The sequence below is a fragment of the Oncorhynchus clarkii genome, chromosome 13 (genome assembly GCF_045791955.1).
Source record: "Oncorhynchus clarkii lewisi isolate Uvic-CL-2024 chromosome 13, UVic_Ocla_1.0, whole genome shotgun sequence".
Taxonomy (NCBI): Eukaryota; Metazoa; Chordata; class Actinopteri; order Salmoniformes; family Salmonidae; genus Oncorhynchus; species Oncorhynchus clarkii.
The window spans coordinates 27394458-27422361 of NC_092159.1; the positions used below are offsets into that span (position 1 = coordinate 27394458).

Genomic DNA, 27904 nt, shown 5'->3' on the forward strand with positions numbered 1-27904 from the left:
CATGACAAACATCACGACATGCAACATGCAACCAAAGTGCTTCTCTGGTAAAGACAGTTATGCCGTGCTCCATGTTGGATCCAACATCCCAACTTTGGTCATAATGTGTAGAGAACTGTTCCTTGATGGATAGGCTATTGTACAACACACAGAGCTATTTTCCTTTATTTGTTGTTAGGTGAAGTTATGGGCCAATTTGGCCAATTGGGGCGAGGGGACGGACTAAAGTCATACTGTTACATTGGAATGTGATTTATCTCTGTGCAATGTTGAAAAATCTATGTTAACCTCTTTTTTTTATGTTGATATGACTTCTAATGTGTTGAATGATCTTTAAGGTTGAGAAGTTTATGTGTATGTTTGTGTGGGTCTGCAACCACACACCCTCTGGACAGACAAGCCAAAGGCACTCGGCCCAAGTCAGGGAACCGTTGATCTACTTCAGAGGAACAGTGTCTAGAGTGATTTCCTCTTGTTTTGACACCTCACTGGAAAACTAGAATAACTAGCTGTTGCTACAGAACGAGATGACCAATTCACAGTTAGTCTGTGTCTCGTTCTCCACACACGGACACATACCAAAATCACCTGTTTTCTATATGCACAAGATAGTTTCACTATATAAGGCTTCTGAACTCCTTGTGTCATGGAGCTCTCTGCCTTCCACCTCAGAGTGTAGGGTTGACCAGCTACATTATTGCAATTCTTATCAAATAAAGGTTGATTGTTTGAAGAGATGACAAAGTCTATGCTGATTGGTTAGAATTTCCACCATAATGTGCAGTAGGCTTTTTCAATACTTACAATGATAGACCAGACTCATAGTACAGAATGAATAACTGTCTGCCCAGATCAACATCAGTTCACTGTCTCACCTCATACTGTATTGGAGCAGCAGCAGCTGACTGCCCAGTTCAACATCAGTTCACCGTCTCACTTCGTACTGTATTGGAGCAACAGCTGACTGCTCGGTTCAACATCAGTTCACCCTCTCACCTCATACTGTATTGGAGCAGCAGAAGCTGACTTGATCGTTGATGCTAATCAGCATGTTTTGAATCTGAGAGTAAATAGTGCCGACTACACTCTAAAAATGAAGGGTTCAACTGGAGTTGTTCTCAGATCCCCTAAGAACCGTAGGGTTCTTGGTCAATGAAAAAAAGCCCCAAAAGGTTCTTCAAAGAACTTGTTAGAAGGTGGGTTCATCGAGGAACCTCCGTTGTTGCTGGACTTCTTCCGGGAACTTCGCAATTACAACTGAAAACGATGGTGACAAGTTTGGATGCGACAACAAGTTAAAGAGGTTAAATTGGGTTGATGTTTGGCTCTGAATATGTCTCGAAATAATTTATATAATAATATAACATACTAATAATGAATAACGAAGACAATGATGGTTTTCTGTGAATATCTTCCATAACGTTACTATAGTTAATTACCGTAAATATTAGAAAGCCGGGTTTGACCGTCGGCGTTGTATGAGCTACAGTACAGTACCGTTATCTAGCTAGATAACGTTATGTCCTAACTAGGCACAACTAGGTTTGGATTATTTGCCTCAACTATATTCTTTCCCATATATTGTATATAGTTTCCATAAAGCCAACATGGCTTTACACTTCATTAATGTAAGTTCACAATCTAGAGCAGTTCTCATTTTTGTGAGAATGAACTAACTAACGTTAACTAACTAACTAACTAACTAACTAAGGACGGTGACCTGTCCAGGCGGGATGTTACAACGAACTGAATCGTCAATGGAGGTCTTCCTCACAAGGGGGCATAACGTTACATGTTGAATACTATCCCATTTTGGAAATGTTTCATGTTCAATACTATCCCATTTTGGAAACGTAACATGGACAATACTGTCCCATTTTGGAAACGTTTCATGTTCAATACTATCCCATTTTGGAAACGTTACATGTCCGCCCCCTTGTGGAGAGAAATTAATATCTTAAATGGTAGCTGTAGATGGGATTCAAATGCATAATGGTATAAATACAGTGTCTAGACTTCCTCTTTTGTATAAATGCCCATCAGAATCCAAACACAGTATTGCCACGCAGCAAAATGTTGCATAATAATCTTTCAAGTCAGCCTGATAAAATATTGAACAATTTGTGTACAAAGATTTCTTGAAATGTGACATTAGGCCTGTATGGCAGTACTGTTACTGTATGGCACTACTATATTGGCTAGTGCTTTCTCCAATATGTTCTGCTATTTTACATTACATTGTATGTCGATACCATTTATCTTTCAATATATATTTTATCTATATTTATTATGCTTGTAAGACTATTCTTTGACGCATTTTCTCTTCCTTTGAAATTCTTATAGGACAAAACATGGACACAATGCAACTGGGATCAAGAAGGTTGGAGCAGCAACCTGTTGTAGGACAGCTGCATTTGAAGTGTACATTAAACCTACATAGCAGTCAATACAAACTGAAATCTATTAGCATACAAATTATCTTTTCAGATCTTCTCAGAAATTAATCAAGTCCATGAAATGAATGTAGACAAAAAAATAATTCAAGGTCAACATAGGTGTGCAAAAAGACAATTCAAGGACTATCAGAGGTAGAGAGGTGAGGCAGGGGGGAGGACATCATCCTGCTATTTTGACACTCCCTGAAGGACAAAACAGAAGAGGGATTTGCTCTTACTCCTTCCCTTTCTCTAATGTATTTTGTAAAAAAAAATTAGCAAGTGTAGTAAGATCATTGCTTTACTTTACTAGGACTGGAGACCACAGCAGCGATTCTGCTCTTGCCCAACCTCTTCAATGAGGACCCGAGTGGCCTTTATGTCCGTGTCAAGGTATGCTTATGCACCAATCATCTGTTTCTTCATAAACATAGGTGTGCATGCTGATATAAAACTACAGCTGAACATTTGTGATGGTCTTTGTTAATTGTATGTGTATTCATCTTTTCTAACTTTTGTTGACACAGATTTCACCGCTCTTCACTCCTTTACTGCACATCACCATGAGAGTGAAATCCCGCTGGCCTTTGATGGGGAGAACATCCACGCCCTCGAGGACGTCCCCATGGGACTTGGGGCTCTGCTAGGGCTGGATTTTTTATTATCCCTTAAATTTCCCAAAAATGTCAGAAAAACACTTTTGTTCTTAAGTTACTGTGTTCTGGGGATAAGAGAAGTTGGGGTGAAGTTACCAGTGCCGGTCATAAAGATGGCAAACTTCCTAACATAACTAAGTGGATATGATATACACACTAAAGCTGAAAAATCTGTATTTATCATCAATCTACAATATTGTTAGTTTACCTATGATGGGGCGGCAGGGTAGCCTAGTGGTTAGAGCGTTGGACTAGTAACCGGAAGGTTGCGAGTTCAAACCCCCGAGCTGACAAGGTACAAAATCTGTCGTTCTGCCCCTGAACAGGCAGTTAACCCACTGTTCCCAGGCCGTCATTGAAAATAAGAATTTGTTCTTAACTGACTTGCCTGGTTAAATAAAGGTAAAATAAAAAAAATAAAAAAAATGATTCATTTTTAATGTGTGTTGTTTTTATTGTACATTATTGTTTTTATTTTTTTAAATGTCATGAAAAGCACTATACAAAGTAAATGTATTATTTATTATGGTCTGACATGTCTGCAGAAATGTTGAAATTTTGTAATGTGTTTTGTTTGGTAAATTGTTTTGTAAATATTAATTCACATTTGTGGTGCCACTAAATAAACAATTAATTATTAAAATCAATTTTGTTATTATTACTATTAAAAAATATATATAATGGAGGGAGGGTGGACAGGGAGTTTAAAAAAATGAACCCCAAAAGGTTCTTTGAGCAACCATTATAATGGGTTCTTCAAAGAACTTATAGGGGTTCCCCCACAGTTTCAATTTGACGAACCCCTACAGGATACTACAGGATCCTTTACTTTTTATAGTGTATATTGATAAAAGTCACCTTGTCCGAGAGACATTTACATAGTTATACACAGCCCAATTTGGGATGGCTAATTTGGGGCAAAATAGAGGCCACAACAGACAGAACTGATATCGCCCCATAATTCAACGTCCCTGGACGTCACGTGCTGAGTGGGAATGACCAAAGATATTCTATTTAGCTACACTTTGTAGTACATTTTTACACTGTAATAAATGTTTCTGATGCCACATTGCCCGTTTTCAAAGGGAGTCGTTGGTTTTTAGGGGCAGTCGCTTTTTGTCTGAAATTATTTTCTCAACTGCGATACCAACTCCAGTCAGCAGATGGCGATGTGCGTCTTTCAGGTGATTCTGGCACTGTGACGTATCATCTAGTGGACGGGATGCTTCTTCAACATCAACAGTTAGTCAGCCACCTTTGTTCACTCTAACTTTATGGAAAAAGGTTTATTCAATAAATCTAGCAACTCCTCCCATACTGGGAAAATACAGGAATACACACTCAGAACCTGGGCTCTGTTTACACCTCCAAAGGTGCCTCCCTCACACAGGAATACACACTCAGAGCCTCTTGAATGGGCCCTGTTTACACCTCCAAGGTGCCCCCCTCACACAGTAATACACACTCAGAGCCTACGAGGCTTTTCTAAAAACTACACTTTGAGTGTTTCGCTCATCTCTTTTTTTTAAAACTAGGTTTGAGATGTGGTATCCACTCGGCTCGCTGCCTCTCAGATCAAAGGTGGGTCCATCTGCTCCATTCCCAAAGTGTGGTCTCCCTGAGATCCCATGTTTGAGGGATCCCTGGTGCACCATTTACCAAGGTCGTCAGGAGCGGTCACCAAGTGAAGATTCACATCCCCATCGCCAAATGTGGTTAATTTCTTTAATATCAATTGAGGAGACAAACTTATCACACAAGTCAGAGTTATTCTTAAACTAAATCTTTATTCACTTAATAAGGAAGCAGGCAATACAACGTACACATATAAAAGTTAATCAATTGAGTGCTCTACGATAATGATGGCTGGTCGACGAATCACCCCCAGATGATTCGTTGAGAGCCACGAGACATAAGTACAAAGGTCTTTTACAGCCAAGATACACCCCTTTCAATCTACATGACGAACAACAGATGTATAGAACGGGTCACAAGATTAAGATTTGTATGAAAGGTACTTATAATTCACAGCAGACAGTATCTGCTGTAAAAACAGTACTCTTTGTGTAGAGACCAGGGTCTGGCCCTGAGGTCATCTCTCCCTGGTACCATATAGAAAAAAACATTATCTCATGCTCTGGAATGCAGTCTCTTTAGATATCATCACCCAAAAGACACTGTAAATCTCCTGTCAGTGTTTTCTCCTAGAGGCCCATCCTCAGTAGAACACACAGACACAATAGTTCTAAGAACCCTCTATTCTGTTGCATAAAACAACCATTTGATGCAATAAAAGTATTATAACATAATCTTGCAATTTTTGCTCTCAGTGTCCTCTGAAAGTTGACTAGTAACAACAACTGGAACATAAAAGACACCCACCATGAGACCCTCTAAATCTGCCCAAGAATAGGAGAACAAAATAATAACCCACAAACTTAAAGACAGGAAGCAAACCAAAAAGGTGGATCAACTAAAGGTGTTGACTCTCCACATCTATCAAGACAACTGGAGCACTGGGCAAACAAAAGAACTGGTGTAACACATCCTGACTAACGAGGTGACACCAATCAGTGCGCCCTACGAGCTAGACGTGCTAAAGTCCAACCTCAAAACATAAAAGAAAAACTAAAGCCAGTAACACCTTCCCCCTTTAAGACAACAAGAAATATATCCTATATTTTTGTTGGACAAGATTGCTCACCACCAACAGAAAACAACTTCCATTTCACATTATAATCAACTACAATGCTTCACTTTCTACAATATTAAGATGGTGTCTACTGGCTGTCAACAATTAAAAACAAGAAAAAAAAGTTTATTTCTAAATAATAATATACAATAGTGTTATTTCTCACCTTTTTGTTTCTATAGAATCCTAAAACGAATGTAGTAAAAAAACTCCACTAGCTTCTAGAACTCTCATCTTCCTAAAACTCACTAGCTTCTAGAACTCTCATCTTCCTAAAACTCACTAGCTTCTAGAACTCTAGTTTTCCTAAAACTCAATAGCGTCCACTTGGAACGAGCCCAAACAAAACTCATCTCCAATACGGAAAAACTTGCAGTCAAAAGAAATAGTGATGCACTGGCTAAAAGCAAAACACAAAACTGTTTGACTGCCCAACCTTGAGACAATCAACAAACAAATACTCCTTCTACAATGTTTGATATAATGAAAAAACTCCTTCATGCATGTATTTTCTGATGTTTAATCAGATATCTTTTATCAGAGTATCTCTTGTCACATTTATCACAGCCATAAGGTTTCTCTCCTGTATGTGTTCTCTGGTGTGATATCAGGTGGCTTGACTGAGTAAAACTCTTCCCACATTGAGTACAGCTATAAGGATTATTTCCTGTGTGTGTTCTCTGGTGAGTAGTTAGCTGGCAAGATGTAGTAAAACTCTTCCCACATTGAGCACAGCTATGAGGTTTCTCTCCTGTGTGTGTTCTCTGGTGTGCTATCAAGTGGCTTGACTGAGTAAAATGCTTCCCACATTGATCACAGCTATAAGGTTTCTCTCCTGTGTGTGTTCTCTGGTGTGATTTCAGGGTATGTGGCTGAGTAAAACTCTTCCCACATTGACCACAGCAATAAGGTTTCTCACCTGTGTGTGTTCTCTGGTGTGATATCAGGGTATGTGGCTGAGTGAAACTCTTCCCACATTGACCACAGCAATATGGTTTCTCTCCTGTGTGTGTTCTCTGGTGTACCATCAGATTGTTAAATGTAGTGTAACTCTTCCCACATTCATCACAGCTACAGGTTTTCTCTCCTGTGTGTGTTCTCTGGTGTGATTTTAATTGTCCTGAGAGTAGAAAACTCTTTCCACAGTCAGAGCAGCTAAAAGGTTTCTCTCCTGTATGGATTTTTTGATGTACATTAACGACTTTTGAGGAGGTGAATCTCTTCCCACAATGAGCACAGCTATAGGGTTTTACACCTGTGTGTGTTCTCTGGTGTGATATCAGGATGGTTGACTGAGTAAAACTCTTCCCACATTGAGTACAGCTAAAAGGTTTCTCTCCTGTGTGGATTCTCTGGTGTGATATCAGGCTGGTTGACTGAGTAAAACTCTTCCCACATTGAGTACAGCTAAAAGGTTTCTCTCCTGTGTGGATTCTCTGATGAATTGTAATGCCTGAGGAGGTGAAACTCTTCCCACAATCAGAGCAGCAGTGAGTTCTCTTCCCTTTGGATCTCTGCTGGTGTTTCTTGAGGTGTTCTAATGTGGAGAGACTCTTCTCTGCCTTGTCAGCATCATGAGGTTGTTGAGGCTCCCCAGAGGATCCACAATAGTCACGTCTCTCTCCTGTGTGAACAACAAAGTCAGACAGATGGTTACAGGGCCACAACAGCAGAAATCCACTGTAAAAGGTGATGCCAACAGCGTAGCCATGATGTTATACAACAATTGATGTCTGTAATGAATGCTCAAATTATTTAACAAATGTCTTAAAATGAGAAAGAACAGTCATATTTTCATCTTGTTTTCACATTAGTAGTAACTTTGATTATTGTAGGCTAGGAAAAAGTTATTAAAGTTGTTGAAATCCTAAGCAGTGTGCCAAAATACTTTTGGTTTCCAATTTAGGACCCTTTCTGTGTTTGCTAAAATTGCGCCACGAGGGCAATGCACACACAATTTGTTTGCAGAAACTCCTCCCTGCGAATTAGGAAACCACTAGTTATGGATGTAGTATATCTGCCTGGAGCAAAAATGGTGAGTGAAGATTTTAGTTTTTCAGATTCCAAGAACACAGGATGAGATGTTACTGTCCTTTGTGCAAGCACTTCCAAGAGTTATGAACAGTGAGCCTGGTGAAATTTTGGGAGCGCATCGTCAGTAGTGTACCTGGAGCAAAAATGGTGAGTGAAGATTTAAGTTTTTCAAAATGTATTCTGAATATTACAGCACACTATCAGTGCAAGATCAGGATGCTACTCAAGGAAACTCACATGAACTTCTTCAGTCTATTTAAACTCACATTCTTAAGCCGAGGCGTCCCGCTAGAGTGACAACTTCCAGTGAAACTGGAGGGCGCGCAATTCAAATGTTTAATCATAACAATTATGGATATTAAACATTTAGGTACATATACAGTTGAAGTTGGAAGTTTACATTCACCTTAGCCCAAAACATTTAAACTCAGTTTAAACTCAATTCCTGACATTTAATCCTAGTAAAAAATTCCCTGTTTTAGGTCAGTTAGGGTCACCACTTTATTAAAAGAATATGAAATGTCAGAATAATAGTAGAGATAATTATTTATTTTAGCTTTTATTTCTTTCATCACACTCCCAGTGGGTCAGAAGTTTACATACACTCAATTAGTATTTGGTAGCTTTGCCTTTAAACTGTTTAACTTCAGTCAAACATTTCGGGTAGCCTTCCACAAGCTTCCACAATAAGGTGGGTGAATGTTGGCCCATTCCTCCTGACAGAGCTAGTGTAACTGAGTCAGGTTTGTAGGCCTCCTTGCTCGCACACACTTTTCAGTTCTGCCCACACATTTTCTATAGGATTGAGGTCAGGACCTTGTGATGGTCACTCCAATACCTTGACTTTGTTGTCCTTAAGCCATTTTGCCACAACTTTGGAAGCATGCTTGTGGTCATTGTCCATTTGGAAGATCCATTTGCAACCAAGCTTTAACTTCCTGACTGATGTCTTGAGATGTTGCTTCAACATATCCACATCATTTTCTCGTCCTCATGATGACATCCATTTTGTGAAGTGCACCAGTCCCTCCTGCAGCAAAGCACCCCCACAACATGATGCTGCCACCCCCATGCTTCACGGTTGGGATAGTGTTCTTCGGCTTGCAAGCGTCTCCCTTTTTCCTCCAAACATAACGATGGTCATTATGGCCAAGCAGTTCTGTTTTTGTTTCATCCGACCAGAGGACATTTCTCCACAAAGAACAATCTTTGTCCCCATGTGCAGTTGCAAACCGTAGTCTGGCTTTTTTTATGGCGGTTTTTGGAGAAGTGGCTTCTTCCCTGCTGAGAGGCCTTTCAGGTTACGTCGATATACGTCGATATAGGACTCGTTTTACTGTGGATATAAATACTTTTGTACCCGTTTTCTCCAGCATCTTCACACAGTCCTTTGCTGTTGTTCTGGGATTGATTTGCACTTTTCGAAACCAATGTACGTTCATCTCTAGGAGACAGAACGCGTCTCCTTCCTGAGAGGTATGACGGCTGCATGGTCAAATGGTGTTTATACTTGCAAACTACAGTTTGTACAGATGAACATGGTACCCTCAAGCATTTGGATATTGCTCCCAAGGATGAACCAGACTTGTGGAGGTCTACAATTGTTTTTCTGAGATCTTGGCTGATTTCTTTAGATTTTCCCATGATGTCAAGCAAAGAGGCACTGAGTGTCAAGGTAGGCCTTGAAATACATCCACAGGTACACATCCAATTAACTTGATGTCAATTAGCCTATCAGAAGATTCTAAAGCCATGACATCATTTTCAGGAATTTTCCAAGATGTTTAAAGGCACAGTCAACTTAGTGTATGTACATTTCTGACCCACTGGAATTGTGATACAGTGAATTATAGTTCCTAGGAAACTATACAGTTTTTTGTTTTTTTACGTGTTATTTCTTACATTAGTACCCCAGGTCATCTTAGGTTTCATTACATACAGTCGAGAAGAACTACTGAATATAAGAGCAGCGTCAACTCACCATCAGTACGACCAAGAATATGACTTTCGCGAAGCGGATCCTGTGTTCTGCCTTTCACCCAGGACAACGGAATGGATCCCAGCAGGCGACCCAAAAAAACGACTTCATAAAAGAGGGAAACGTAGCGGTCTTCTGGTCAGACTCCGGAGACGGGCACATCGTGCACCACTCCCCAGTATACTTCTCGCCAATGTCCAGTCTCTTGACAACAAGGTTGATGAAATCCGAGCAAGGGTAGCATTCCAGAGGGACATCAGAGACTGTAACGTTCTTTGCCTCACGGAAACATGGCTCACTGGAGAGACGCAGTCGGAGTCGGTGCATTCAGCTGGTTTCTCCACGCATCGCGCCGACATTAACAAACATCTTTCTGGTAAGAAGAGGGGCGGGGGCGTATGCCTTATGGCTAACGAGACGTGGTGTGGTCACAAAAGCATACAGGAACTCAAGTCCTTCTGTTCACCTGATTTAGGATTCCTCACAATCAAATGTCGACCGCATTATCTACCAAGGGAATTCTCTTCGATTATAATCACAGCCGTATATATTCCCCCCCAAGCAGACACATCGATGGCTCTGAACAAACTTTATTTGACTCTTTGCAAACTGGAATCCATACATCCTGAGGCTGCATTCATTGTAGCTGGGGATTTTAACAAGGCTAATCTGAAAACAAGACTCCCTAAATTGTATCAGCATATCGATTGCGCAACCAGGGCTGGAAAAACCTTGGATCACTGCTATTCTAACTTCCGCGACGCATATAAGGCCCTGCCCCGCCCTCCTTTCGGAAAAGCTGACCACGACTCCATTTTGTTGATCCCTGCCTACAGACAGAAACTAAAACAAGAAGCTCCCACGCTGAGGTCTGTTCAACGCTGGTCCGACCAATCTGATTCCACACTCCAAGACTGCTTCCATCACGTGGACTGGGATATGTTTCGTATTGCAGACAACAACATTGACGAATACGCTGATTCTGTGTGCGAGTTCATTAGAATGTGCGTTGAAGATGTCGTTCCCATAGCAACGATTAAAACATTCCCAAACAAGAAACTGTGGATTGATGGCAGCATTCGCGTGAAACTGAAAGCGCGAACCACTGCTTTTAATCAGGGCAAGGTGAACGGAAACATGACCGAATACAAACAGTGCAGCTATTCCCTCCGCAAGGCAATCAAACAAGCTAAGCGTCAGTATAGAGACAAAGTAGAATCTCAATTCAACGGCTCAGACACAAGAGGTATGTGGCAAGGTCTACAGTCAATCACGGATTACAAAAAGAAAACCAGCCCCGTCACAGACCAGGATGTCTTGCTCCCAGGCAGACTAAATAACTTTTTTTGCCCGCTTTGAGGACAATACAGTGCCACTGACACGGCCTGCAACCAAAACATGCGGCCTCTCCTTCACTGCAGCCGAGGTGAGTAAAACATTTAAACGTGTTAACCCTCGCAAGGCTGCAGGCCCAGACGGCATCCCCAGTCGCGCCCTCAGAGCATGCGCAGACCAGCTGGCTGGTGTGTTTACGGACATATTCAATCAATCCCTATCCCAGTCTGCTGTTCCCACATGCTTCAAGAGGGCCACCATTGTTCCTGTTCCCAAGAAATCGAAGGTAACTGAGCTAAACGACTACTCACTTCCGTCATCATGAAGTGCTTTGAGAGACTAGTCAAGGACCATATCACCTCCAATTTGATTTGATTTGATTTCAAATAATCTGTCTGTTAACAATTGTTGAGTAATCCACTCGTTCAACATGCAGACAAAGGAATCCAAAAAGCTAAACCCTAAACTTTGTTTCAACAAGTCAAAATATGTTTCTATTTACTCCTCAGATATAAGTAAATGTCCCTAAATGTAATTAAACTATAATATTTCTTACGGAAAGAAGTATGTTCAATAGGAAACCGACTTTAGCAGGTGCGTCCTGTCTTCATGTCGCGCGCAAACACGAATTTCCAAGACTGTGTCCCTGTACTAAAACTGATATTTCTTATTCGTTTTGGAAGTTACAAGCCTGCAACCTTGAACATAGACTGCTGACACCTTGTGGAAGCCATAGGAACTGCATCCAGGGATTTAATTTTCAGTATGCCTTTTCTGTTGCAATTCTAAGAGGATGGTCTCTCAAAAATGTAAAAAATATCTGGTTGGTTTTTCTTTTGATTTTCTTCTACCATATCTAGTGTGTTATTCTCCTATATTATTTTAACATTTCTACAAAGTGTTGTCTTTCCAATGGTACCAATTATATGCATATCCTGGCTTCAGGGCCTGAGCAACAGGCAGTTTACATTGGGCACGTCATTCAGGCAGAAATTGAGAAAAAAGGGGCCTAGCCCTAATTAAGCTCTGTCTATTTACTAGTTCACCAACGTGAAAAAAATACACTGTAAAAGGTGATGCCAACAGCGTAGCCATGATGTTGTACGACAAATGATGTCTGTAATGAATGTTACAATTATTTGACAATTGTCTTAAAATGAGCAAGAAGTCATATTTTGTCTTGTTTTCACAATAGAAGTAACATCTAACAACTAGAAATAATGTTGTTGAAACTCTAAGCAGTGTGCCAGAAGACTTTTGGTCTCCAATACCGGCCCCTTTCTGTGTTTTCTAAAATTGCGGCACGAGGGCAATTTGATTGCAGAAACTCCTCCAAGCTAATGAGGAAACCACTAGTTATGGATGTAGTATATCTGGTAATGAGGAAACCACTAGTTATGGATGTAGTATATCTGCTCATTTGGAAACCACTAGTTATGGATGTAGTATATCTGGTAATGAGGAAACCACTAGTTATGGATGTAGTATATCTGCTAATGAGGAAACCACTAGTTATGGATGTAGTATATCTGGTAATGAGGAAACAGCTAGTTATGGATGTAGTATATCTGGTAATGAGGAAACCGATAGTTATGGATGTAGTATATCTGGTAATGAGGAAACCACTAGTTATGGATGTAGTACATCTGGTAATGAGGAAACCACTAGTTATGGATGTAGTATATCTGCTAATGAGGAAACCACTAGTTATGGATGTAGTATATCTGGTAATGAGGAAACAGCTAGTTATGGATGTAGTATATCTGGTAATGAGGAAACCGATAGTTATGGATGTAGTATATCTGGTAATGAGGAAACCACTAGTTATGGCTGTAGTATATATGGTCATGAGGAAACCACTAGTTATGGATGTAGTATATCTGCCTGGAGCAAAAACGGTGAGCAAAGATTTGAGTTTTTCACAATGTATTCTGAATGTGAATGGGGGAAAACTCATGGGAGTAAACTCCATTTCTAGGTTGCTTATGAGTGCATTTCACACAACTTTGGATTATAATTGTAAAGCTCGCTTGAATCTCCTACTTAATATGTTTGTGTTACTGTCGCAAATCAACTGCTTTAAACTTTTAAAAAACACTTCAACCAGAATTGTACTTTGGCTAGCTTTGCCATCAGCCTGACAATGAGGGTTTGTAAGTGTTTGCCAAATTGGCCCATAACTTCACCTAACAATAACATAGACCTACTGTAGGACCCATAACTTCACCTAACAACAACATAAACCTACTGTAGGACCCATAACTTCACCTAACAATAACATAGACCTACTGTAGGACCCATAAGGTCACCAAACAACAAATATACCTATGTCATGATGTTTGTCATTTGACTGGCATTTAGAAAATGATTTCTTGAATCAGCTGATGATAGTTGAACATGTGACTGTAACTAAACAGCTACAGTATTAAGAACTATGTGTAGTTATTGAAGAACCACGTTAATGACAGTATCCATTTGGGTGCTGTCAATCAACTTCAGATGACTCTCGGTTTAAACCATTGCGAAATCCAAACTCTGAAATGATTTAGGATTTCTGTGCCCATGAAAACTGTTTTCCCAGCGTAACATAAGGAGACAATAAATGCTACATAGTTAGAGTGCATTTCAGAGATCTGAATACAAAAAATGTCCGACAACAAGATCCGGTATTTAAGATTACTTCTTATCCTTTGCAAAAATAGCCTAAAGCAGCTGTGTCTGTCCCGAATTCACTGGGAAACTGAGGCCCCAGAATATTTTATACAATGTCGCAAGCTTGCTATTGGGAGTTTCGGCTGACCCAGTTGATGGAATGTTTCAAGTTCGTTGTCGACAGGGCATGTGCAGCCAATGTGATTTATAGAATATTTATTTTTAATCAGGATATTTTCTACCTGCAGGCTGCAGTGTTTTTATTTGTAGGCTTTATGTCGGCTATTTTTACATAGTTGGCAACTAGAATTCATCCATGATGTCATAATGGCAATAAAAGTTACTTTAAGATTTGTATAATTTTCATCTTCTGGTTAGGTTATATTGATGACTGGCTCCCTCTAGTAATTTGTGTATCTGTAATTATTTAATCACAAAACAGCTGGTTAAAGCATCAGACAAGTTACATACATATAGTTGATTTTATTAAAACACATGGGGCGATTGATGGAAAGAACAGATGACTCTTGGTTGACCAAGATATATTTTAGTTGGGGACAGCACTAGAACATGATTTTGGGGCTCATGAGTGGCGCAGCGGTCTAAGACACTGCATCTTAGTGCTTGAGGCTTCACTACAGACACCCTTGTTTGATTCCGGCCGTTATTGGGAGTCCCATAGGGCGGCACACAATTGGCCCAGTGTCGCCCAGGGTAGGCAGTCATTGTAAATAAGAATTTGTTCTTAATTGACTTGCCTAGTTAAAAAAAGGTTACATTTAAATAAATGTAAAAAATAGTGTTTTATGACAAACTGTTTTTTACAAATCCGTCAAGGCACCAACTTTGAGAAGGGATTAAAACAAAGGTTTCAAACCAATTCATGAATGTAACTGAATCTAGGTATGTCTTGCCTTTAATGTAATGGCATGAAAAAAAAATGGCTGAATATTATACAATGACTTATCAACAGCTCTAATAATTTGACACCCACAAGAAATCTTCACTGGCAATTATAGAATATACTATATAGCCTAGAAACCTGGTTAAACTATCATTATGACATCATGGATGAATTCTAGAATATACTATATAGCCTCAAAATCTGGTTAAAACTTTCATTATGAACTCATGGATAGCCAGTCCTTGTATTCATAGTGTAGTGAATTCAGGGAGTAGGCCTGAGGTGGACTCAAACCTGGGTCCACTGACTGTCAAGTCAACACCTTATAACTGTTACGCCAAGATGTCTGAACTTCATGACGAGGTCGCTAGGTGTTGGGTTACAGTTGCTACAATAGCTTTCTCTATGAATTTGAGAGTGGTTACACTTCTCCTTCCCCCATCCTTCAGCTGTTTACCAAACCAAGTCTCTGGGCAGTCATTTTGTTGCTGTTTAAAAAACCCACACAACCCAGCAATCTGCTGTTCAAACAATAACAAATCTGTCATTCCACCACTGTTTTGGTAATAAGATGATGATGGGTCTGGAGAAATGTAATTACTTTCAAATTCATAGACAGACCTATGGATGCAAGGACTGACCATCCATGATATCAACATTATAGTTTTAACCATGTTGAGGCTATACAGTGTTGGTTTACATTGTTTTTTTTTCAGATTCTGATGGGGTACAACAGTTGAACAAAGCTCATGAGGCATTTATAAGTGATTTCTTCAAGAAACAATGAGTACATATCATTAATGTATAAGTCCCACAATGGATGTAACAACTGCTGATTGCCCCTTTAAGACTACATATTGGGCTAAACTAATAGGAGATATTGAGAACTACAGTACTTCAGGCATTGTCAATGGATGCATTGACAATGCCTGAATGTTCTACACCTTAAAGTGAAGCTTCAGCCATTCCTACAGAACAACATTAAAGTGTAGAACCCCTTTACTTCATATTGGTTCAACGACTGTAAAGACGGTACTTACTGGTATTTAACAGATCTCCAACATCCTCTTCTTCCTCCAATGTGACAGTCATCTTCCCCTCCTCCTCTTTCACTCCAAAAACTGCATCCTCCTCTTTCTCCTCTTCTTTTACTGTAACATCCTCCTCCTCGTTCACTCTGAACGCGTCTTCCTCTTCTTTCACTGAAACGTCTTTCTCTTCTTCTTTCACTGTAACAGCCTCACCCTCTACTTGTTTTTGTATTGTAACAGCCTCCTCTTCCTCCTCCTCTTTCACAAGAGCTTCTTTCTCCGTCCAGCAGACCACCTCTTCTTTAACAGGAGAAGAGTAGCTTAGTGAACTCATGGTCGAGGATGTTAGCTAGCTAGCATTAGCGACTAGACTAGTTCTAAGCTAATTTAGCAAACCAGCTAGCTGACAAACAACGTAAATATATAATTAAATGGGCCATCAAGTACATACAACAGAAGTGTGTTTCATACACAGCGACTACTATACACCAAAACAGTGTAAAGAGCGTGAGTGTTGCTGCTATGTTTGCTAGAAAGCTACGGAGGTGTCTGACTAGCTGTTGTTGTTGTTGAAGGAGCGTCCCGTCCACTAGATAACACGTCACACTGGCAGCGTCGCCGGAACCTAAAAAACTCACATCTCCACCAGCTGACTGGAGTGGGCAACGCAGTTGAGGAACCAAACGTTTATTTTTCATTTATTTCATAAAAGTTGATTATTATATTAAGTTGTTCAAAGAGAAGCATGTGTTGATTGATTCGTTTTAGAATTTAAAACAAACTTTACACCCACTACATATTTTTATTTAGCCATACATCTGACATGGATCATTTTGACCCCAGAGGCATATCTTTTATTATAGCCAAAATGTGGTTTATTCAATTCTTCCAATTTTTCATGACTTTGTCAATCAACTTGTTCTTAATAAATCTAAATATGGTTTAGTGTTTCAGTATCAATATGGACTTTTAACAAATTCAAATTTGGAGTCATTTTGACTCCAGGCAAAAGCACCTTTGATAAATAGGATGTTTATTTTCAAATCCAAATCCAAATCACATTTTATTGGTCACATACACGTGTTTAGCAGATGTTATTGCGGGTGTTGTGAAATGCTTGTGGTTTTAGCTCTGACAGTGCAGTAATATCTAACAAGTAATATCAAACAATTTCACAACATATACCCAATACACACAAATCTTGGTTTCTCTGTCGACATCCCACCAGAGGGTGGAGGGGCACCAGTATCAGTGGTTTTGACCAGATAGACACCTGCAGACACACAGTATAGTGCCTCTCATGTACTCTCCTAAGATTGGAGTTTTCTATACCACATATCACATGACTGTACAAAACTGCCAATGGTAGAAAACTCTGCCAACATTCTGCCAGCAGAAGAAGAATCTGCCAACGGTAGAAAACTCTCCCAGTGATAGAAAAGTCTACCAGGGGTATACAGTGCATTCGTAATGTATTCAGACCCCTTCACTTTTTACACATTTTGTTACATTACAGCCTTATTCTAAAATGGAAGATTTTTTCCCTCATCAATCTACACACAATTCCCCATAATGACATCACAATACACCATAATGACATCACAATACCCCATAACGACATCACAATACCCCATAATGACATCACAATACCCCATAATGACATCACAATACCCCATAATGACAAACCAAAAACAGTTGTTTTTTTACAATTATGCACGTATTCAGACCCTTTGCTATGAGACTCGAAATTGAGCTCAGATGCACCCCGATTCCATTGATCATCCTTGAGATGTTTCTACAACTTGATTGGAGGCCACTTGTGGTAAATTCAATTGATTGGACATGATTTGGAAATGCACACACCTGTCTATATATGGTCCCACAGGTAACCAAGCCATGAGGTCAAAGGAATTGTCCGTAGAGCTCCAAGACAGGATTGTGGCAAGGCACAAATCTGGGGACGGGTACCAAAAACATTTCTGCAGCATTAAAGGTCCCCAAGAACATAGTGACCTCCATCACACTTTTTGGAAGGAGTTTATTATAATTATTATTATTTGTAGTCTGAATCCGTGGAGCTGCAGGGATTTATAGGCTTAGTGGCCTCCATCATACCTAATGGAAGAAGTTTGTTATTATTATTATGTGTAGTCTGAATCCATGGAGCTGCAGGGATTTGTAGTCTTAGTGGCCTCCATCATACTTAATGGAAGAAGTTTGTTATTATTATTATGTGTAGTCTGAATCCATGGAGCTGCAGGGATTTGTAGTCTTAGTGGCCTCCATCATACTTAATGGAAGAAGTTTGTTATTATTATTATGTGTAGTCTGAATCCGTGGAGCAGCAGGGATTTGTAGTCTTAGTGGCCTCCATCATACTTAATGGAAGAAGTTTATTATTAGTAGTAGTAGTCTTGCATGTCGTCTACTTTGATGCTAATTAGCATTTTCGAATCCGTGAATAAAGGATCTCCATTAGTTCCTGCCAAGGCAGCAGCTACTCTTCCTGGGGTACAGCAAAATAAAGGCAGTTATACAATATTAAAAACATTACAACAGATTCACAACACATGGTGTGCCCTCAGTCACCTTGTCCTAGAGAGATTCACATGGTTATCAAAACGTCACACCAGGGTGAGCCTAAACAAAACACAGCCCTGTGGGAAAATGAATGGTGGAAAAACGATGTGAACCATTTCCCTGTTTGACCTGTAGTTGTTATGGATATTCTGAATCTACAGCGCCCCTCAGTGGACGGGTCACAATATGTTACTTTGATAAAGCGCACTTTATTTAACCTCCATGTTATCTTGTTTTTACATGAAATTGTAGATTTTAGCGGTATATAGTATGCATTTTGGATGCTTTCAGTGTATTTTCAACACTTTCAGACAATGGATTAATCGCAATAAAAAAATAGTACACTAACATTACACAAAGTTATCTCAAGTCTGACAGCCCAAACAAAAACACACATTCTCAGTCAAAAACACAATTCAGAACACAGCCTCTCTCATGTGTTTTCAGGTCCTCTGACTGGGAAAATGTTTTTCCACAATGAAAGCTGTGGTATGGCTTCTCCTCCGGCATATTTGTATCTATTCTTTCATGCTCTTTCAGGTACCTTAACCGGGTAACTCTCTTTCCACAGTGGGAGCAGTGGTACGTCATTTTTCCTGTGTGTGTCCTCTCATGCTGGTTCAGGTTTCCTAACTGTGCAAAATGCTTTCCACAATGGGAACATTGGTAAGGCTTTTCTCCAGTGTGTCTTCTCTCATGCTCCTTCGGGCTCCCTAACTGGGTACAACTCTTTCCACAATAGGAACATTGGAAAAGTTTTTCCCCTGTGTGTTCCTCTCATGCATTTGCAGGCTCCCTAACTGGGTAAACGTCATTCCACATTGGGAACAGTGGTAAGGCTTCTCTCCAGTGTGTATTCTCTTGTGTGTTCTCAGGCTCCCTAACTGAGTAAAACTCTTTCCACACTGGGGGCAGTGATGTCGTCCTGCTGGTTTGGACGTCTCAGGGTCTGGTTTCCCTGAAGGACTCTTCCTGCTGTCAGAAGGAGAGTCTGGTCTCTCTCCTGTCAGAGACAAACAGATGATTTAATTAAACAGAGACCTGAATGAAACCTCCACATGATAAAACTTCCTATGACGTTTAATCAAGACTAGATCCCTCAATCACCTGAAGTCAGTTTTCACAAGTATTATTAAACCGACTACAAAATGCAGGTCTCTGTGTGGTTCTTAGTCAGAGAGGCCTTCAGTCAGTATGGTCAGGAGGAGTTTGGTTGTCTTTTACAAGGAGCTCTTGACTAAGGCATGATTACACCAGAGGAAGTCATGTCAGAGTACTTCCAGTACAAGAGATTTGCCCAGGGCCCATCAGCTGGCCCAATGAGACATTTTCCTCAATGTCCCGCAGTCATGGGTGTACTGGCATAATGTTCAATGCCCGCCGCCCTCACAGATCATGCTATAGTAGAGTTATATGTTGATATAAACTCCGAAAGTGTGAGGATAGAAGGGTAGATTTAGACTCAACACCATGTGTGACAGGTTATTGGTAATATTCATAGCCTGTTATACATTAAAAAGTATTAGTAAGTTCATAGTATGTGAGGATCTTAAAACATCTAAGGTTAAAAAGATCATGCATTCAGTATTAGTTGATAGAGATTGATAACATTCATATAATTGTGTTATATAGTTCAAATCCGTCAAGCGTACAAAGGGTACGAATTGTGAGAGGAATGTGTAAACGTTATATTGATTACTTTATTTTGTGGTGCCTAATGGAAGGGTAGAAGTGTTAATCTGTCTACTAAATGCTCTTAATCTATGAGCCTGAGATCGATTGCTCTGGTCTCCACCCAAGTTCCCGGGGAAATCGCGGTCTTTCCTCATTGAACTAAAAGTTCTCATTGAGGAAATGATATCGTATCACTCTCGTGATTATTTCTCCCCTTTTTCAGGTACGTTATTGATGATAAAAAAAGAGAGTAATTTAATTTGGACTATAACAAGAGGAGGATAGAGCCGCCATTTTATCTATGAAAGCAGGGAAATCACCCGGTTTGGGCGGCCTTCCTGTAGAATATTATAAAAGTATATTGACATTCTTGTACCTGTGTCATGATGGGTCGAAGATGGAAGACTGGTTTGCCCAGCAGAGATCGCCCCCATCCCTTGTAGAATCTGTCTGGTCGTAGTGTCATAAAACGGATACGTTGTACCCTGTTGTTCTCAGGAGCTTGTCTGTCCTTTCCTAGGCCACATAGGTTTCCAGCTGCAGCTGATAACTCGCTGTTTAGGATGTATCACTTCTTCTTCAGTGAATAAGAATTCAAAGTTCTTACCAAGTTGCCTCAGCTCAGCTCGTACTATATTCTGGCTAGATTCGAAATTCATGCTTCCTGTGTAGCCCTCATCTGGAACATGAGGTTGACTTCCGTCAATGGGCTTTTGTAGTGGGGGAGAGAAGGGCGTGTTTCATAGTTCTCAACTAATGTCTGTTCACTTGGGCGTGGCCACTGATTGAGCCCAGTTCACTTATTGAAAACAATTATATCATTTCGAAGCTAAAATTTCGAAGCTAAAATCATATTTAAACATTTAAATTGCACAACTAGTGATAACTAGAATGTGTAGACTTTCCAAGATCATACTTCACGCTGATAGCATTGCCTGAAAGACACACATCGCCATCTGTTGACTGGAGTGGGTAACGCAGATAAATGTTTATTTTATTTCCAGACAAAAAGTGCATTTTTACATTTCTTTCATTAAATAATAATATAATAGTCAGACAACTTCAGATTTGTAATAAATATAAATTTAAAATCTACTTCCACATTCTACCAATCCAACAGATATTTCTACTACAGGGAATATTATCCAATGAGGTGGGTCTTTCCACATTCTACCAACCCAACAGATTTTTCTACTATGAAGCAACGCTTTCAGGTTGATTAAAGTTTAATTCCCAAATAGCCTATACAGGTTTGGTCATTATCAGATATTGGAGCATTGAAAGATGATGCACAACAACGGTTTCTTCCAGGAAACCACGACTCCAATAAACACCGTGGTCAAAATAACTGTAAAGTACGTCACCATCGAAACGACTACCGCTACAATCAACCTGTTCGCAATACATAGGTATTGGGATCTGACCTCATTGATCTGTCAGTAAGCTATGTTTACATAGGTATTGGGATCTGACCTCATTGATCTGTCAGTAAGCTATGTTTACATGGGTATTGGGATCTGACCTCATTGATCTGTCAGTAAGCTATGTTTACATGGGTATTGGGATCTGACCTCATTGATCTGTCAGTAAGCTATGTTTACATGGGTATTGGGATCTGGCCTCATTGATCTGTCAGTAAGCTATGTTTACATGGGTATTGGGATCTTACCTCATTGATCTGTCAGTAAGCTATGTTTACATGGGATCTGACCTCATTGATCTGTCAGTAAGCTATGTTTACAGGGGATCTAACCTCATTGATCTGTCAGTAAGCAATGTTTACATGGGTATTGGGATCTGACCTCATTGATCCGTCAGTAAGCTATGTTTACATTGGATCTGACCTCTTTGATCCGTCAGTCAGTATAATCCAGCAAAGCAGTCCTACTAGTTCTGCAGGAATAAGGCAGGGTAGTGGGGCACAGCCCAGCTAGCAGTAATAAGGCAGGGTAGTGGGACACAGCCCAGCTAGCAGTAATAAGGCAGGGTAGTGGGGCACAGCCCAGCTAGCAGTAATAAGCAGTAATAAGGCAGGGTAGTGGGACACAGCTCAGCTAGCAGTAATAAGGCCATCTTGTTTTTCCGAGGAGGCCATGGTCAGAGGTTCTTCGCCGACTCTTGGCCTGTTTCGGTGCTTCCCTTGTCTTTTTTTGACTTGTAGGCATATCACCACACTTCGCTAAAGTGTAGTAATCAGTATGGGTGAAGTTATCGAGTTTTAGTACAAGTTTGTTAAAGATTTATCGGGAGCTATTTCTTAGCTTCGCTGCATCACGTGACACCACTCCCCTAGGAGTCTTAACATGTTCGATACCAATGTATCTCAGACAGACAGGGAATTCCTGTCCGTTGGCTTCCTGTATAGGTCTGTGCTAAAGCAACTCCCCTCCCTCTTAATCAAAATGTCCAGATAACTTGTTTCATGCGCATCAAAGGTGAGGGTGAATTTCAGATGTTCACTGCATGTCTTGATGAAGGAGTGGAATTGATGAAGTTCCTCTGCTGTCCCCTGGAATAGAAGGAATACGTCATCAATGAAGACTTTTTCAGAGCCTGATGAGGTGCTAGAATGGTTTGCTAGGGCTGACAATCACATTCTTCTCAAACAACCCACATACAGATTGGCACAATTAGATGCTATTTTTAAACTAAAACGATCATATTGACCTGCGCACCTACTTGTCTTGTCTGTGTTTCTTTTACACCTGCTATGTAAAAGAGACAGAATAATGCACAATGGTCAATGCTATCTGGGATCCTTGGGACATCCCTACCCTAAACCCTAACCTTAACCCTTTTAAAAGTCTAATTCAATGGGCTAGGGACGTCCCAAGGATGTATCTCTACTTGAAAATACATGATCTAAGTGATTGAAAGTTGGTATTCAGCAGTCATAAAGCCTTATTTACTTCAATGAACTACTAAAATAGTGATTTTGTCAGACAGCAGCTCTACACTTTATTGACTGACTGACTGATCCATTCATCCTTCCATCCCTCCTCAGCCTTCCTCTCCTCTGAAGACCCAGTGAGGGTGGAGCTCAGTCAGAGAGCTGTTGAGGGACTGGTTAGGAAGAACACTTCTACAGCCAGAGAGGTGAGAGGTAAAAAATAATTTAGATGGTAAATATTCATGTCCCCTTTTTATTTATTTTTTATTTATTATTTAACCAGGTAGGCCAGTTGAGAACAAGTTCTCATTTAGTTCTCAGTGCGACACAAACAACAACAGAGTTACACATAAACAAACGTACAGTCAATAACACAAAAGAAAAATTGAAAAATCTATGTAGTGTGTCTGCAAATGTAGAAGAGTAGGGAGGTAAGGCAATACAATAAATAGGCCCTAGAGGCGAAAATAATTACAATTTAGCATTAATACTAGAGTGATAGATGTGCAGATGATGACGTGCAAGTAGAGATACTGGGGTGCAAAAGAGCAAGAGGGTAAGTAATAACATGGGGATGAGGCTGCTATTTACAGATTGGTTGTGTACAGGTACAGGGGTTCATCATGTAAGCAAAGGGGAATATTGTTAAGGGAATTTCTATCTATAATGACTAATTATGTATACATTTCAATCAGGATGTACTAATCAGAATACTATTATGTTACTGTATATGTACTAATCAGAATACTATTATGTTACTGTATATGTATGAATTTTCTTACTTGATCCCAGTACTGAATATAATGTGTGTGAATGTGGTCAAGAGTTAGAACAATGACTATCTGTTCCTTGGTACAAATTAATGAACAATATCTTCAGACTGGCTAGAATGCTTATCTACACGAGAAAACCTTGACTCTGAAATTATATTAAATTGGTAGGGAGACGGATGTGGGAAGGCTTGAGATACAGCCTTTGTACTGGAAACGGAGATGGCACGGGTTGGTGTTGAAACTAATGACGTCATTTTCAGTTTATAACCTGTGGTAAACTGTATCGTATTCAGTACTCTCGTGAATAAACTCTGCTGATTGACTTTAAGACTGAGCTCTGTCTATTATTATAGAATAAGGGTCTTATAAATCCTTATGAATTGACAGAGTGTTTCATTTTAATTGGGTATTAAAACATAGAGCAATTTAATTCCTTTAACAAATATGTTCCATCATCTATTTGTATTTGCAAATTGTCCACTGATATTGGTGTAATTTCTCACCACTTTTGGCTGTATGAAAGTTAATTTCCGCTCAGGCACATTCATTTGTTCTTTGATATTATGAAGGTAATTTGTGTCAAATGTACTTTTCCCCACATCTCTTTACATTGCTTATGAATATTCGGTGGCCAGACTCAAATTCCGAACACAATGCCCATCCTGGCAGACCTGAACCTAATGCAGCTTGGTGTGATCAGATGACAGAAGTCACATTTAAGTGCCAGGGGTAAGTGAGGCCATAGATGCTCCATATCCATTACTTTGAATGTTTTATATAATATGACAAAATTTGTTTCTGTGTTGAAGGGGCAGTCAAGAACAAGAACAGCAAGGCCACAGAACATGACATAAGCAGAGCTGTGGGAGACCACCTCAAGCCCCTGGTAGAGACGGGGGTGGTGTTTACCAGTCCACCACGCCTTCAACAGGCTTGAAAAGTGGGATTGATCTGTTTGATCCATTTGTTTGTTTCAGTTTAATTCTTTGACATGGGATTGATACAGTTTTTCATACGGAGAGGGACCAGGAGTGTGTTGATTGGTCGATCATTGGGTTCATTTGTTGAAATCAAATCAAGCTTTATTTATACAGCACATTTCAGACATGGATGCAACACAATGGCTTCACAGGAAAAAACTATGAAAATAAACAGAAATATTTAGTACAAACATAACAGGATAAAAAAACAGAAGATTAACAACTGAAAGACCAATGAAATGCCATTGATTAAAATACTAATTGGATGCAATATCCAAACCAAAATATAAGCTTGTTTTTTAGGAGGGGTTCTGAAAGACACTATGGGGGTGTCGACTGAAAGTTGACTAGTAACAACAACTGGGACCTAAAAGACACCAACCATGAGACCCACGAAATCTGCCCAAGAAGAGGCAAACAAAAGAAAAACCCACACCAAACTTAAAGACAAGAAGCAAACCAAAAAGGTGGTTAAAATAATTTATTACAATCAATACCATTCATACTATTACAAAATCATAATTCTCATTCATTCTTAATTAATTCTATTTACAAAAACATCAAACAAAAACAAACCTCAGGGGAGCATCGTCCCTCCCCGTCATACCTAACCAATACCTAACCCTTTCCCTATCTCCCCTTCCCTAATCTATCCCCTTACCAAACTCACTCTAACACTCCCAGCCCTAAACCCCCTTTCCACCTCTCCCGTGCCGCATGCTTCCCCCACTTCCTCTCCTCCCTCTTCATCTTCCCCCTCAAATCACCTTCCACCCTTCTCACTATCCCTTCCACCCCCCAATCTCTCCCTGTCTTGACTAAATTCTGCCTGGCTTCCCACAGTCCCTTTTTAAAGAGACTCATGAGAAGCCACAGCAGAAACCTGTCCCTATCCGTTCCCTTTGCTCTCCCTACGCCTCTCTCTAGCCTAGCCCATGTCAAAACAAAATCACTCCTAACCACACCTAGCATTACCCGTGCCCTAGCCCAGACTAGTCCGGCAAAGGCACAGTCCCAGAAGGCATGGCGCACAGTCTCCTCCCTGCCACAAGAGGATCTTGGACAGGTGGGGGATTGCACCAAACTATACCGGTACAAGATGGCACGTACCGGCAAGCACTTATGGAGGCCCAACCAATTCAGGTCCTTGAGCCTGTTGTCCAGGCCCCGCGCCTGCACTCCCTCCCAGACCACTGACGAGATGCCCGCTACAGGCGCAGGACTCCCTGCCTGCCTGACCTCCTCGTACAGGTGCCTGTGGTCTAAACCTACTCGGGCAACTTCAAGCTCGAGGGGGGCGCACGCAGCCACTTGGCCGCATGGCCAAAATGCCACGGCAGCTGTTCCGCCCGAGGACCCGCGTTAGACCACACAATTACGCTTCTCGCCTTATACAAGAAGAACACCCGCAGGAGGTAACCGGACGGGTGTATAACCGGACGAGCAAGCTCCGTCAACAAGAAAGAAACAAAAATGGCGTCCAGCTTGAGGGGGAAATGTGGTACCCCCCCTACCTCCCTCCCCGATGGGACAGATCATGCGTGCCCTGGCGACCCACTCGCACCTGCCACTCCACATAAACTGAAACACAAGCCTCACTAGAGGCCTCCTCAGACAAGCCGGCAATGGGTAGATGTATGCCACATACAAAAGAGACGGCAACACATCCACCTTTAGGACCAGGACTTTGCCCATAAAAGACAAATACCTAGCCTTCCACATTGCTAGCTTCCTCTGTACCACTGCGATACGCATGTTCCAGTTTAGCGTCGCTGAGCCGGAGGTCTCAAAATGAACCCCGAGAATCCTCAGGGCCCCTTCACAGAGAGATAACCCCCCAGGCACATCCGTTCTACCGCGCCATCTTCCGAAAAACTTGACGGAAGACTTTGCATGGTTCAGAACTGCTCCCGACGCTCGGGTGAAATCCCCAAAGATGGCAAGGGACCTTGTCAGGCACGAGTCCTTGCACAACAGCAAGGAAGTGTCGTCGGCGTACTGCGTCATCTTAACACGCAGCCCACCGCTTCCAGGGATCAACAAGCCTTCCACCCCTGTGTCTGCCCTAATGGCAGCCCCCAGAGGCTCCATGTACAGAACGAAGAGGAGAGCCGAGAGTGGGCATCCCTGCCTGACCCCAGACGAGAGGTCAAAAATGTCACCTAAGTGACTATTTACACTAACTCGACACCCCGCTCCGACATATAAAGTACGGATCCATCCTATAAACTTCTCCCCAAATCCTAATCTACCTAACACCCTGAATAGAAAAGATCTATTCACGCGATCAAAAGCTTTCGCCTGATCTAGCGCTGCTACCATTAAAGGCAGCCCTCTATCTTCAACCCAAGCGATGGAATCCCTGATCAACTGTAGGTTCCATCTTATAGAGCGGCCCTCTACCCCGCACGTCTGATCCTCGTGGACGACGTAGGGAAGGGCTGTGCGCAACCGGTCTGCTAAAACCTTTGCAAGAATCTTGTAATCTACGCACAGCATGGTCAATGGCCGCCAGTTGCCAAGGTCAGTTGCTTCCCCCTTCTTATAAAAAAGTGACAGCACACCAACAGCCATTGTTCCCCCCGGGACCCCCGTCTCAAGGATGGCCTTCAAGACTTCGAGAACCACTGGTCCAAGTATACCCCAAAATCCACCTCCCTCCTTTCCTCCCTTTTTATCCTTCTACAATATCCTATTATAAAAGCCCTTATCCTCCCCTTGACTAAATCCCACCACTCTAACACCCCCTCGCACATGGACCGGAGGCCGTCAAGCCTCCGAAAGAAACAAAAAAATGCGTCAACGAAAGCCTGCTCCTCCAGTATATCCCGATCTAACTTCCAGTACCCCCTACCGAAGAGGCAGACTGGCGACCCCACCTGCAGGAACACCCCGTCGTGATCCGTGAAGAAAACAGGCAACAGCCGCCCAGACAACTGACCCAAAGACCTGGATACAAAAATGTAGTCGAACCTCCGCGCAACCCCCCTGGAGTTGCGCCATGTAGGACCGACCATTGCCGGAGTAGTGTGCAGGCCACCATCAACCAGACCATGGCAAGCCATTAGCCCAGAGATGGCACCTGCACTGCTATCACCGCCTACCCCTAAATCTATATTAAAGTCTCCTCCTGTCACCAAGTGCCTGTTTGTAACACACAGGGGCGCCAGACAGTCCACCATCTCCCTCCTGTCTGCCGCCACCTGTGGCCCATACACCCCAATTAACCTATATCTAGCTTCTCTAAACTTAACATCTATCCCCAAAACTCTACCCTGCATTATTACAAA

General features: G+C 41.2%; 1 protein-coding gene across 1 annotated transcript in view; it reads right to left on the reverse strand.

Moving 5' to 3' along the window:
* LOC139423529 (gelsolin-related protein of 125 kDa-like) overlaps positions 1 to 16283 on the reverse strand; it is a 35330-nt gene extending 19047 nt beyond the window's left edge. Inside the window, exon 1 of the mRNA XM_071175130.1 lies at positions 15727 to 16283. Within this exon, the coding sequence (XP_071031231.1) occupies positions 15727 to 16051 (325 nt within the window). The 5' untranslated portion in view covers positions 16052 to 16283. The remainder of the gene's footprint in view (positions 1 to 15726) is intronic.
* Between the last annotated feature and the right edge of the window lie 11621 nt (positions 16284 to 27904).